At 39.6% G+C, this 14,956-nt stretch overlaps 1 protein-coding gene across 1 annotated transcript in view; it reads right to left on the reverse strand.

Moving 5' to 3' along the window:
• Nucleotides 1-4,519: 4,519 nt before the first annotated feature.
• PTPN12 (protein tyrosine phosphatase non-receptor type 12) overlaps nucleotides 4,520-14,956 on the reverse strand; it is a 73,718-nt gene continuing 63,281 nt past the window's right edge. The window contains exons 13-18 of the mRNA XM_035336019.1: nucleotides 12,063-13,030; nucleotides 10,174-10,251; nucleotides 8,889-8,977; nucleotides 7,883-7,913; nucleotides 6,443-6,559; nucleotides 4,520-5,835 (exon numbers count right to left, since the gene is read on the reverse strand). Of these exons, the coding sequence (XP_035191910.1) occupies nucleotides 5,774-5,835; nucleotides 6,443-6,559; nucleotides 7,883-7,913; nucleotides 8,889-8,977; nucleotides 10,174-10,251; nucleotides 12,063-13,030 (1,345 nt within the window). The 3' untranslated portion in view covers nucleotides 4,520-5,773. The remainder of the gene's footprint in view (nucleotides 5,836-6,442; nucleotides 6,560-7,882; nucleotides 7,914-8,888; nucleotides 8,978-10,173; nucleotides 10,252-12,062; nucleotides 13,031-14,956) is intronic.

Below are 14,956 nucleotides of genomic sequence, written 5' to 3' on the forward strand. Positions count from 1 at the left end.
ACAATCTCGTGCAGATTGCACGCATCATGTTTATTTCTTACCACAGAGTGCTGTTATGGGCTCCCTGCGCTCCTGTCCACGACTCCAGGTAGGGGAACCCACGTCCTTTTGGCTTTCTTCAGCCTCCAACACAATGAGTCCTGGGCCAAAGCCTGGTAGTAGCATCTAATCACGGCATGACCCGAGGTGTAATCAACATTTGTGAGCATCTTATCAGCTTTCTAGGTCCTACATGAGAAGGCAAGGACAAAGAATAGGTGTTTGGCTGGGAGACAAATGGTTTTAGAGAGAAGATTTAACAAGAAATGATGAGCATAAAAGCTACTGCAGCTTGAAAAAAAATCAACTGTTACGGTTAGGGACATTTTAAAGCAAACCTGGCCACAACTGCAGCAAATAGCTGTTCCCCTTGTAGCAATGGGTCCAGAAGCCATCCGCTGGCCAAAGGCACGGTGCCTTGAATGTGGGGGGCAGGAAGAAGAGCCAAACTCTCCATTTAGAAGCATCAAGTTTGGACTGAAGGTGTATTTTTCATCCAGATGTCAAACAATCACAGAATCACAGAAAAGTGAGGCTGGCAGGGCCCTCTGGAGGCCAGCTGCTCCAAGCCCTGCCCAAGCAGGGACACCCAGAGCAGGCTGCCCAGGACCACGTCCAGCTGGTTTCTGAAGGTCTCCAAGGAGGAGACCCCACAGCCTCTGTAGGCAGCTTGTGCCAGTGCTCAGACACCCACACGGCACAGAAGTGCTCCTGGTGTCCAGGCAGCACCTCCTGTGTCCCAGCTTGTCCCCATTGCCTCTTGTCCTGGCACTGGGCACCACTGACAAGAGCCTGGCTCCATCCTCTTTGTCCCCTCTCTTCAGCTATATATAGACAGTGATGGCATCCACAGTGTCATATGGAAGCTGAGGAAGAGCACACTAACACCACGCTGAAGTTAATCAGCCCACAGTTACAGCCTAGCCAAAAGAGAAATGAATCCAAACCAAAAGGAATTGCTTTGGGAAAAGTATGCAGCTTTTGATCAGCTGCCTTCCTACCTAGGATTCACGTGCAACTTCTCAGCCCACAAGCTCCTATAAGGCTAAAGAAATTCATTTTTAGGTAATTTGATGTCGTGGAAAAAAATGAAGAAAAAAATCAAAGCACCACAAAGCACCAGAACAATTGTGTCCAGTATTTACACTTTGCATTTAAACTCTGTTAAGGACTAGGTTCTCTCTGCCCTCTCCAGTTCAGATCCGTGTGGGTGAGAAATAACATTTGGAAATAATAATATAAAAATAAATGCTGTTAGGACAGAGTGTCAGTTTTCTATTTGGCTTCATTCGTCTGTTGACTTGATGTTACATTGCGCACAAAATGCGCTATATTCACACCACAACCAAAACATAAAACCCCCAAAAGTCTGAGTCCTGCTCCCTGAACAGCTCCATCCCAGTGACCCATGGCAGAACTGATCCCATGCGGGATTGTTTCCTTACAGCAAAGTCAAAGTAAGATTTGAGCAGAAGAAAGCTCCTGCACTTTAGATTTTGCTCTGTTATCACCCTTGGCATCAGGCATCACAGCTGCCCAAACAAGAGCTCCTAACCTGGCCAGCACCAGGAGCCACAAGCAACCCGCCAGGTGGCTAAAAGGAAAACACAGGGGCAGGTGCAAGATTCAGGCAAAATGAAAACTGGCAGAGCAAACTCCCAGGTAACCAAAATCCAGACAATGGAGCTACTAGGAAAAAAGGCACTCCCCTCGTGGTGGCTGGCGAACAAGTGGACTGGAAGAAAAAGCTGAGGTGGGAGCAGACGGAGGAGTGGGGCTGGGAGCATCCCTGCAGCCAGCAGCACCGGGGCAGGGGCACCGCCTGGTGGAGGCGGGGGGCAGGCCTCAAGTCCACGGGTTGCCTCTGCAGGTTATTCTCAAGGGAAATATTCCGTGTTACAATGTCATCAATTTCAAACCATTTGCTGCATATGAAGCCAGCCTGCATTCATAACTACTTAATGTTACTTGTTCAAACTATTCTGAGAGGCTAAAAGTGAAAAAACCCTTCAGCTAACGTTGAAAATTACCTCTTTTTCTCTGGCCAATTCAATTGGCAGTGGATATATCGGCAGACTGCAAACACCAAAAGCCAACTTTTAGATTGCTTTGTCCCAGATACCAGTGTCACAGCTGTCTTTTCACCAGGCTATTTCCTTGCTGCAACGATCAGAACTGCTGTAAGCGTCACTGGACTGTCTCACCTGCCTCTCACGAAGCGGACACACACCAGCCAGGAGCTCGATAACTTGCGAGTGGCTACAGGGCCTTGGGGGCAGCCTGCCCAGCACTGGGCCGAAGAGTCCCAAGGGTGCCCACAGAGCTTCCATAACCGTAACGCTGCCACCTCCCCTTCCGTACCACCATCTTCTCAACACTCAGGTTGACTGAAGAACAGATGCCCTGAGATACAGTCACTGCCCAGCTCCTCCTTCGCAATCCAAAGCCCTGCTAGGCTTTAATCAAAGTAGCTTTACTTGCTTCACAGCTCTCCAAACAACACGTGGGGAGCCATTTGTTACCAGCACCACAATATTACCAGGAACACGAACAGCACGGGGAAATAGATAAAATACATTGTTGTGTTATGTGACCTGGAAGTAAACCAGCAATGGTGCCGTTACTCCATTAAAAACAGGGAATTTGCACGTATATATTTAAGCGCAAGTCACCACTTCATAGCCAGTGCTGTGTGACACAGCAGGAATTACAGCTTCCAGCAGATGTTTTAATGTTCAGATACAAATATACAAGTGTTCAGGCATCAGAACACTGTTTGAAGGCAGAACAATCTCCAGCTAAAAGCGCTCCAGCAGCATGCAGCTACCGTTGCCTAGTCATTATGTCCCGCTTCATCTGCGCTGGTTCTTTTAGAAATTTGCCCCCAGAGAAACCCAATCCAAGATTTCAATACACAAAAACCCAGAGGTAAACCTTTCAGATTTTTCACTGTTCTGCACAGTTGCCAAGTCAGAAACTTCTTTAAGAAAAACTGCATGCGAATGCAGACTTACCTAACTAACAAAAAATGATTTTAACACTTAGGCTGAAGAGTGCTTTGGGGTGAATGGGTATGGGGGAACAAAAACTGGAGCTAAACTATGGGAAAGAACATTCTAGGACTGATTTCAATACTTATGGAGAAATTATTTGGTCCAGAACCGGCATGCAGTGATAATTTGCAAACTCCAGTGTAACATTCTAAGCCTCTCTGGTTCAATTTCAATTAAACCACAGCAAAGAAAGGGCTTTTTTTTTTTTTTTTTTTTTTTTTTTTTTAGTAGTTGTTAGGCTGGATAACATTTCAAAGTTATGTTGTAGAACTATCCAGCATGCAGCACCCAACCCTAAGCCTAACTCTGCCACCCACAAATGTTATGACATTGGGCAGGCCCCGCCTTGCACTTTGAACTGTCAGTTCACCTGAAATAAAATAGGTAAAAATATAAAAGTCAGATGAATGTAAGCACACAACAGTGAGTTGCAAAGCAGACCTGCCAAATGATGGAAAAATCAACACAGGACAATTTCCATTTTGTATTGCTAAAGCAAAGAAAAGCTGAGGAAGATCAGCTCAGTTAAGCAGCACCTGCCTTTCATAAACCCTTGCTGACTGAGCCTGATCACCTGGTTGTCCTGCATGTGCTGTGTGATAGCATTCAAAATGATCTGCTCCATGACCCTTCTCCAGCACCAAAGTCATGCTGACAGGCTGGTGGTTTCCCAGGTCCTCCTTCCTGCCCTTCTTGGAGGTGGGAGTCACATTTACTAGCCTCCAGTCAATTGGGACCTCCACCTGGACAGCCAGAACTGCTGGTAAATGACGGAAAGTGGCTTGGCAAGCATTTCCACCAGCTCCCTCAGTACACTGGGGTGGACCCCTCCTAATATAAATCCATGCAAATTTACAGAAAAAATAAGGACCAAGATGTACCATAATTAACCACATAGGTTAGCTCAAATGGCATATAGGATTGATTTTTTTAAAATGAACAATTGTATAACTACATCCAGGAGAAGTTAAATGGTTGTAGCACACTCAGTTCTTCAAAAGAGCTCCTGAGCTAGGCAGGCTGTCATATGTACCAAATGCATGGTGATTATTCCATAATCAAAAACAGTATCTGCAAGTTACACACTTTTTGGAAAGTGAAAATAGGGTAGCTATCTAGGGCCTCTCTGGTAAAGGAGTATAAATGCCTGAAGGTACACATAGCAAGTTACATCTAATGTTTCCATGGCCAAAGTTTAGATTAATAGACAGTTCCACTAGCTAAAATAACCATTTTTCCTCTAAAGATGCTTCTTCGCTTATCTGGCATTATTGCTAGCCAGAGCTTTGAGTAGTTACTTAAAGTCCTGAGGGTCACTATATGTGCTCAGGTACAAAAGTTACAAGCTAAGCCTGACTGCCATCCTTCAATCCATTTTGGCTCGCATCTGAATAGTCTTTTTTCCCCAAGAGTAAAAACACCCATACTGAGATTTTGACTTTCTTTAATTTAAAGATTCTATTACAGAAAAGTTTAAGTAAGGAATCCTTATAAGGATTAACTCTTGACATAATATATTGCCAAGATACAGTGTAGCTGCAAGGGCTCTACGTGAACCTTCATATAAGTTGCTTTTTACATACACAGTTGCTGAACAACAAAAATGGTATTTACCATTGTGAGAGAAGACAGTGGTATTTAAACAGTCCTTTTACCAGTGTGTTCTGGTTTTCCCCAAATTAGAAATACGCTGTATTAAAGTTGTAAAACTACTATACAGAAAGTTGACAGGGATGAATTATCTATCGATTGCAACTGATCAAACGTTAAAATGAAAACTAAGGAGTGTTGAATATGTAGAATGGTTTCTCTTTTACTGGCAGGTCAAATATACTAGAAACTTACAAATATTTTTGATAATCTAATTCCAGATGAACTCAAAACACTGAAGTAACATACACAGGCTAAGAGAATTCAATATTGTTCCAAGGCACTTACTGAATCTCCATGACTAGATGAAAACCAGAACAAATTAGGTCTGACAATTAAACAGTATATAATATAAAAATAACCTTTTGCTTACAATTTACAAAATGTATTACAATCTTTATCTCTGCTAACCTGCAACTCTGGATGTGTGTGTCCAGCAATTTTTGTAAAAAACAAACAAAACCAAAAAAACTATTTTCTAAAACTTCAGGGCAAATAATTTACAAATAAGGTACACAAAAATTTAGATCATGCAGAGATTTCTTACATCTTCTGTTAATATTTTATGATTGCAACTTTATCAAATTATATACTTACTTGCCCTGTACATATACAAAATAATGCATACATGGTAATCAAACGTTAGCAAAAAGTAGTCCATAAACACAATCTGTCAAAAGTATTACTATATTAACATATGTCTACAAGCAGCGTGTAACAGGGTTAAAAGACATTAAGGCAATAATACTTGAAGTTACAAAATAAATCATATGTAATACTTTCTCCTAAGTGTAATAAGGCAGGTAGATGGCCCCAGCAAAAAGTTAAGTTGTAATACTGGAATCCACTGCTGTGAACGATGTTTAAGGTTTTGCGTGGGATGTACTGTAAAAGTGTACCATTTGGTAGTTAGATCTACACTGCTCTGTGTTAGTTGCCCCTCAAAGAAGTGGAATACTATTTTTCTAGTTCTCAGTGGCACTTGAGTTTTCCAGTATAATTTATTGATAGTATGTCCATTGGTTCTTGGATCATGTCCATTCTGAAGGTGGCTCTCTTGGTCCTCTAGGCTTTCCACAACGGTTTCCAAAACCTAAAGAAACACACATGTATTTAATATTTCTGTCCACACAGACAACAAAACCTCAGAAATACTGGCAGAAGGATCACTATAAGACATGCTCCAGCTCTTACATAACAGGTTTACCCTCAAGGCTAAAAATCTACTTTGTAGGTATTAAGAGCTCTAAAGGCACTATGGCCATAAGAAATAAAAACACAAAAAAAAATGTATATAATTATATTTCACTAGTTAAACCTCACTTGGGAGGTACAATTCAGAAGATACAGTATTACAGCCTTTATTATTTCTTTCCCTGCTGTGTACTAGAGTAATTTTTCCCAGATATTATTTCTGAAAGTTTTGAATGCTCTACAGAAGTCATATTCTAATTAACTAATTCCGTATGTCCTAAAAATCTTAAAAAAAAAATAAATAAATAAAAGGTGAAAAATGCCTAAATTCCTCATTCCGGGTAAAACAGTCTATGATGCCAAAGAAACAAGGCAGGCTTATTTGTCTGGGTTCTGCACCTCAGTAAGTTGAAGGAAGGTACTACTAGCACCTACCCAAACTAATATTGTTAATGAATTTTCTGTTTAAAGTATCAGGTGATTAGTTTTGAATGAATTGTAATTACCCATATCTGTTATTTCTGTAGGAGATTCTGAAATTTGACCTCTTGTATCAGTGGAACCAGAAAAAGGAATCTGAGGTAAAGTATCAGTTGGTGTTTTGTTGCTTATTTCAGGACGACCTGGAAGACACACACACAAATATATACACCTCTTAATGTAACGTTCTTCTAGTCAGCACTTTACGAATGCTATTTTTAAGAACAGCTCAGTCCAAAATACAACTTGCATCAAATACTGTTTACAAAAATGAAGATTAAGCAGCACATTTTTCTCATTTCTTAAAAATGCACTTCAAAATTGTTTATGATGCAGATTTTCAGCGATTCCAGTGACACATTGCTGCTTACCAAATACAGAATTTCTTTGTGGACAAGTTTGAAAGGATATTTTAAATCCCAAGACTTCACAGTACCATTTAATACATCAATATAAATGCATTTGTCCATGTTCTTTCTAAACTAAAGGTGTGTCAGAGTCCATGTTAAGTAACTATGTGTTACATTACTTGTATAACCTCCTATCAGCAAATCTGTAATACTTCTGAAAGCTATTTCATTAAAAATATCTATCTACCGAGCATTTAAGATGTGGGTCCAAATGGACTCTACTAGCCCCTTCAAGTATATACATAAGATACATGGCAGATAAAGTAAGATTACAGCTGAAGCAGTTTGTTTAATCAGGTTGCTGCAAAATTAAACATGAATTGATAGACTGCCCCCTTATTGAAGCCTTTTCAAAAGATAAATCTAACATTTTGGCAAATAGGCACAACACACACATACCACCACACCCATCCTCACCACTGAGCTTTGTCCCGTAAAGACAGGAATAAACACAAAATAAATGAATGAACATAACACAGGAAGGATTTAATTAGGGTGAAAAATGTTTTTATTGTAATGTAGATGAAAATTCAGTAATTTTGGTCATAATTGGTATGATTTTGGTATGCTAGAATAAGTTTTAAATTTGACTTATAACTTGCTTCCTCAGAAAAGATTAGAAGCTTTAGAAATAGATAGCCCTTCCAGAAACACCACTGTTCTGAAAATATGCCTAAAATGTTCTGAGAGCCAAAGCCAAGTTCAGAAAAATAACTGTTCAGTAGGAAATACGTATTTTGAAGTAACAGGTTGGTTTATTGCAAGGCTAATGGTCAAATTTCTAAAAATGATGGTAAAGCACCCAGGTTTGGAAATAGTTTTCTGAAGTAATCACATTTTCCCAAAGTTAGATCATGAAATACTTGAATTTCCAGAAGAAAAATGTCATCTGTTTTTTTTCCAATCTTCTAAGAAAAATACTCCCAACACACTATCCATTCAAGTGCTTAGGTTACTCAAACTTTCTACTCTTCTGAGATTACTTGACAAACTGCTAAGTGGAAAAAAAATTCCTTTTCATGTTAAAACAACAACAAAACTTTTTCCATCACTTACCAGGTAGTACAGGTGAAGTAGTTTTCAAACCCTGTTAATGAGAAATATTTAAAATAGTAAAATGTTTTTGAACTACTAAAAGAGCAACAGAAATTTAAGATGATGGAATAAGTCTTCAAGAAATATAAAATGTGGGGATATCTACTTACTCCTACATTTATGACTTACTATAACATTGAAAATGCTATGCTAGTTTATATATACTTCACTATCAGAGCTTTACATAATTTCATAAGTTAAAATCATTACATTACATGCTATTTGCAAAATTGAGTAGTTTACTTTTCATACTAAATGTATGAAAACACATCTACCCTTTTTGACAACATTTTAAATAGAGTGCAAGGTGGCTGTGAAGTGTTTTGGGAGTGCGTTAAAAAAAAACAACACATGAACATAAAGAGAATTCAAATGCTTTTGAAATTTTAGTAGGTATTTAAGCTGGATGACTTGGAGCAACTAGTAGACTGAGGTGAAAAGTGAAATTTAATGGGCAGAAAAAGGATTATTTAAAAATCAATACAGTGAAAAATGTTTTTCAGGCAGTGGAACATATTGCCCACAGAGGATATGAGATCTCAGTCTTTGAAGGTTTTCAAGCCCCAACTGGATAAAGCCCTGGGCAGCCTGGTCTGACACCCTGCTTCGTGCAGGAACTTGAACAAGAGACTGCAATTTCCTTGCACCTTGAATTATCCTATGATCCATTATGGACAGGTGCAAGCTCTGTATAAAAAGCAGTATTTATATTCCTAACATGGTAATTTAAGTTATATTAAGGATGACTTCTTAAAAGATTATTGGACTTCAAAAAAAGATAGTTTTCTTAGAAAGTGAACATGCTCTCAACACATCGGTTCACCAGCTAACGCAGGGGAACAATTAGGTAGGTAGCTGCAGATACTCAACAGCTGTAATTTTTCACTACTATGTATTTTGTTCTCCGTTGTGGCTCCCAGCCCAACTAGAAATGAATGATCAGTACAGACTTGTCTCCTTTACTTACCGTAGAGATTGTTTGTTCAGGGAGATGCTGATCACGCAGTATGCTCCAATCAGACTGTGCAATCATAACTGGCTTCGGCAAGGGTGTGCCTAGGAAAAATTAAATCAAACGCATCACACTTGAGTTCTCTGCATGATGGGGCATCAGAACACAGCCAGCAAAAGGAACTTGTTCTAATCAGAAGTTTGGACAAACAGGAAAGACTTTAATATAAGAGAAGGCTCCATAACATAAGTGCAAACAATGCAGTCCTGCATTTTCACTGTGGACTTCTACTTTTTCATTTAGGGGTTCCTAACCAATATAAGAATTAGCTACTTTTTCAATAATGTGTTTAGAACTTTGCTCCACAGTAACAGTAAATCTAAAAAAAGTGAAGTACGCAAAGAAAATACACAAAACAGAACAGTCATACTCCACTTTTGCTGAGTCAGCCTTTGCTCACATCAAGACAAAACACAACCATAACTGAAGCATTTCTAGTGATTCCAGCCCGAGATTTTTTTAATGTTATTAAAGAAGCAAGTCCAAGAATTATGTATTTCCCTACCACAATATAATAACCAAAGAATCAATGACTCAGAACTATCTATGCTTGACAACACTATGCTGAAAGTACCTGTATTACCTTCTTTAGCTAGAACTTTTTGAAAGTTTGAGAAAGACAGGGACATTAAACAAAAACCTCAGTAAATTACTTCGCACCAGGGCTTTGGTGTTGTTGTTTTATTTTTGGAAGATACTAAACATCATCCTAAGTTTTGACCTTATTAACAGCAAAGTGTGTAAAACTTGAATTAACTGGACTTGTTCACCGGATGCAGTACAGCATGACCTGTCATCATCTTTCCTTCCTCCCTCCCCACCTGCTTTCTCTGCACAGAAAAGAAGAGTTAGATGAGCCCCGCGTTTTCCTGTTCCCTACCCAGGACCAGTAGGAATGTTGCCTAACATAGCTAGGGAATCCTCTAAATGGGAATACTACCTTATTCAGTGCTCCAGATTGAAAACCAGGTCCACTAAAATTAATATCGAAGTCTCCAGCATACTGAACTATCACATACCAGCATGCTTAGTCAGAAATGGAGAAATTGATTGTGTTCAAGCATTTGTGAAAGTTATCAATCAAGTTCAAATATGCCACTAAATATGCTAGGGTTCATTCGATTTTATGTTAAAATTCAATTTTAACACCTCAAAATTAACCAAAAGCCAAGGGCATTCAAGTACTGAAATGCATTTCACATATTATCCATCACTATCACATAACATAACAAAAACTCACTCGGTTCACTTGCCAATATAAACGATTCTGGTGTTCTTTCTGGGAGCGGGGGAGAGGAATCTTCACTAGTATCAGCATCTAAATCAAATACAACATTTATGTAAGTTAAAAAACACATTTTGAAGTGGATGTTTTGATATGAGCGATCACGCTAAAGTGAGAAGCATTCAATAATACAGATCAATGTAGTACAAAAAGAAACTCATTGACCCTGAATACAAAAAGAAACTGTAACAATTTAACGTAAGTTAATATCCTCCTGTGAAATCAACAACAAATGAGCAGTCCAAAGGTTGTCCTGTTATTTCAGAACATTTCTGATGTGCAATTACATGAAAAATTATTGAGTGACATTTTTCCCATTCTTTATCATATTTATGAAATATCACACTTTTAAAAAAATATGTATTTGCATGTTCTTGCAGCATCTACATAAAGAGATGTGTAGGGAAGCAGCAGTTTTCTAACAGCGATAAATAATGATTGCCTGGGGAAAGAAGGAAAACAACCAGTATTAGAAAGACACCATATCATGCAGATCTTCCAAAACTATCTGAGGACGACTGCTTGGTATAAATGGTAAAGAAACTATGACAGCAAAGGCAAAGCCCTTGACATGTTGAACATTTTAAATGTGTCTCAGCAGTGAAAACTGCAAATGCATGTGCTCATATTGTTTTGTGTGTATAAATAACATCACAGTCTGTAGAAACAGATTGTTTTTGAAGTTGGAAATAGTTCACATTTCTGAGTATGTGACCTTTGACAAAAACTTAGTTCACAAAGTATTTTCATGTCAGCCCACTGCATCTTGCATCATAGACTAAATCCAGTTTCACCACAGGAAAAGTCATGTAGTGCTACACAGGTTCCTGAAGCAAGGCCATCGCTGTAAGGAGTTCCTAGTGCAAGAGTCTGATCTAGTTAGAGGAGCACAGGCGAACCTCTCACAGCTCCATAGCCTTACCATGTTCTTTGTTGGACTTGGCATAGTCATCTGCTGAGGCCTTATTTGTCTTTTATGTCCTCCATCTGATTTATGCATGCCAGCCTGACTGAAAACCGAAGCTGCACATTTTAGGACCCTTTTACTTTCAATACAGGATATTGATGCTATTTGAAGAAAGTCGTGCCTTATTTTGAGCAAACCTTCCTTGCTCAAAATTCCCCCCAAAAATCCCCCAAAGCTTTTTTTTTTTGTCCCTTCAAATTTTCAAGATTTTCAAAGCATTGCACAAGTCAGCAGTTTAAATAGTCACTAAAGCAGAACTTGGATTTTTACACGAACAGCAATATTACTTTATGTTCTCCTGGCCACATACAGGAAAAGAGGAAAACCAGGGTTAAATACGTACAATGGTATGAATGATATGAAAATGCAGGAGTCAAATCACAAGCAATTTCAAAGACTGCAGTAAAAAAGTTACATCCACATTGCTAGGATCAGCGCATCAACTAGTCAGCATGAATTTCACATATACCATACTTTGGCTACCCGAAACTGTCACTACTATAGACATGTCCATGAAATCATAGCAGTGAAGAATTAAAAAGTAAAATCTTAACGTGAGGGGAAAAAGAGAGGCAACCAGTAACACAGAAATCAGCAATTAACCATACAATCAGACCTCCTAATAGTGCTTTTGAAGCAGGTTATCAAGGTCCCTAGTTTCAATAACTTAACACACATAGCTCATGTGCAATATAAAAACTGAAGAAGAGTTATGCCCTTTCCAAAGCTGCCATACTATCCTGTTTAAATTTACATTTAGAAAATCGCACGGTAAAGAAACTTACATTGTCCAGTCCTGTAAAGAAACTTACATTGTCCAGTCCTAGAGATGTAACCAGGTTAAAGAATAGCACTTCTGAAACACAGTAAAACCTACCTTTGCCATCTTCAGAACACGTTAGAGCTGTTAAGTCTTGCCTAGCAATAGACATTGGCAACACTTTTCTGGCAGAAATGTTTTCAGTGTGAGTGGCAGCAGAAACCGTGGCACTTGCGGTTGAAACATTAGAAGCGCTTCTGCTCATGGCTCCTTCAAAGTTCATTTCATCTGTGTCAGAATCATCTGAATGAAGAGGATTAGTAAAACAGAGGGGTGCTCGAACAGAAAGAGCAGTGTGATCAACTTTATCACTGGAAGGAAGTTCAACTGCGGTGTTTGATACTAGAGAGAGAGTTTTAGCTCCGTGACACAAGACGTCTGAAGACGTGTCTTCGGACACTGAAGAAGTACGCAGTGCATTTTCAGGCCCGTGCAGCGACCACCTGGCGTGTCCCTTTTCTGTTAGAGGCAGGCGATCTGGTCGTGGTGGAGTATCAGAAACCTGCTGACTCCGCAGACTTTCCGGTGAAGGTATTAAGGCTGTGTTAGACTGTGGCACGCTGCATTCCACGCATGAGTTTTTAGAAGCATCCACAAATGTATCCCCTGAAAACTGCTCCTGTGACTTAAAGCTCTTATCAATTACAGAGGACGACACAGGCTTCACTTTAATTGCATGTCCCCTGTTCAACAGGGAGTTCCCCTCAAAGCTCCGGGGCCCCTCCTGAAGAGGTACCTTCTTGATTTCAAAACTTAAGTTGCGCTCCAGCCTTTTCTCCACACGTTCACTGGGTTCGTTCTTCCCTGAATGCTCTGTTGCCTTGTTGTAATTCTCATTGAGGTCTGTTGAATGCTCTGATGAAACCATGTGCAAAACTGGCTTTGGATGGTATCTGTCATTGTCCTGCCACACGGTAGTGACTGTTGGATAGGCTGATGGAGGAGATGGTGTTAAGATCGGTGGGACTGGCTGAGGCTCTGGAGGCTGCAAGATTTCTTCTTTAGCATCTCCTTCTACAAGGCAACTGCAAAAAAACAATGGTGTGAGTTTTCTTTATTTTGACAACATTTTAGGTACTATGTCTGCAGCAGTAATGCTCTGATACCAATACCAAATGCCAAGACTCACTTGCACTACATACAGACAACAGTTATACAATATGACTCATGTGGCAGGCAAGAATTAAGCCAACACACTCTAAAAAGTCTTTAAGAGTAACAGAGGCATGCATTCAGGACACAGATAATCCTCACTGATACTTTAAAGATTGCTCACATCCTTTCCCAGAAGCGTTCCTTCAGAGAATGTCAGACAGGCCCTCTTGTGGCAGGACTCCAGTGTTCTTTGCTTTATTCTAAAGAAGCAGCTTGAAGGAATTCAACATACGGAACCCCACTTTTAAAAAAGCCATGAAAAAATTCTTTGAAAGACCTTATGTGAACTAGAATATACAGCCTGTCCAATACCAAATATCTTCCTTGGTTTTTCTCCACATGTCCAGGAGGATTTTGTTTTGATATTTGTGTACTTAATAGTTTCTCCACAGACGTAAGGCTAATGATCCAGAACAAAATTAGTTGGTATGGGGTACACACTGTATAAAATTGTTCACAGTATGATCCAAATTATAGTGCATATTAGCAAGATTATCAGCACTTATTGCAGCTCATCTTCAGCTTCTTAAAAAGGGAAGCTCTACAGGCATACAATTTACTTTCAGCTTACATACAGAATACTTGACTACAAGCATTTTGCACAACTAAGATCTTGTCCACAAACCAGAATTAAGCATTTTCATTCAGAACCTTTAAAGTGTTTCCTTTCATTATGTGAGATTAGTAACTGCACTGCAAAACAAATGTCTGAGAAAAACAGAAATACAACGAAGTACTTTAATAAAATCAAAGCAGGATGGACTACAGTTTGCAGAGGGCTTCGATGTGGCCTGAGAAACCAGACCAATGTTGGCAGAGACACCCTTCAGGAGGAAGTAATAAACCCCTGCATGGGCCAGCACATAATGCCCAAGGTGGTGGTACTCAGAAGACAGATGCTCCCAGCTCCCTGTGTAGTTCCCAGGGCTGTAGGCTCTTTAATGGCAGGTTCAGGTGGTCCCAGCACCAGAATAACCTTGAGTAAGCAATAGTCAGCTGAATCCTATATACCTTTAGTTGCTGGGGGTAATCTGTGTCAGAGGCACTGCAAATCACCCTGATCCAGCTCTCCAGCAGGAGACTTGGAACCTCCTCTTAGAGATACGGTTATAGCAGAACATTCTTTTCCCTTGAAAATCAGGTCACTGGTAGACCTTGGGCTGTACCTTCCTTTTGTAATCCAACACCTTGAAGAACTGCATCAATTCAGAAGAGCATTCACAGTACTCCCATGAAATATAGTTTTATCTACAAGGCTACAAACCAGGAGCCAGAAAGCAGAGGCTTTCAGAAATTCAAAAACTCTTAGTACCTGCTAGTATCATCCCACTGCATTTGTGTAAAACCTGGAAGATCATATCTAGCAGACCTGGAAGGTGTGCCAATAATAAATCTCACGTAAGGACCAGCAGAACAATAGGCAGATTACATTTCCCAGACCCTATGTGTTTAGGCTATTTAAATCAAACTGCTATCCCATCAGTAGCAGTCAATTGTACATTGCCAACTCGGATGAAGAATGAGACTTGAAAGATTTTATGGAAGAGAAAAAATTCATGATGTGCCATCACCTAACATAATGAAACAAAGCCTTTGGAGTTTGTAAAGTATAGTCTGGTACCTAAATACAGTTTGCCATTCAACTATCAGAAAGTGTCCAGCTCTAACAGATATCTTGTTCTAACAGCTATCTTGTATCTCTTGCTCCCAGATATCTTGTATGGAAGGAGCCCTGACCAAAATGAGGACCCTAATGCAAATACATTTCAGGAACTGCGGGAGAGGTTCCAAGAAAT

The sequence above is a fragment of the Oxyura jamaicensis genome, chromosome 1 (assembly GCF_011077185.1).
Source record: "Oxyura jamaicensis isolate SHBP4307 breed ruddy duck chromosome 1, BPBGC_Ojam_1.0, whole genome shotgun sequence".
NCBI classification, from domain to species: domain Eukaryota; kingdom Metazoa; phylum Chordata; class Aves; order Anseriformes; family Anatidae; genus Oxyura; species Oxyura jamaicensis.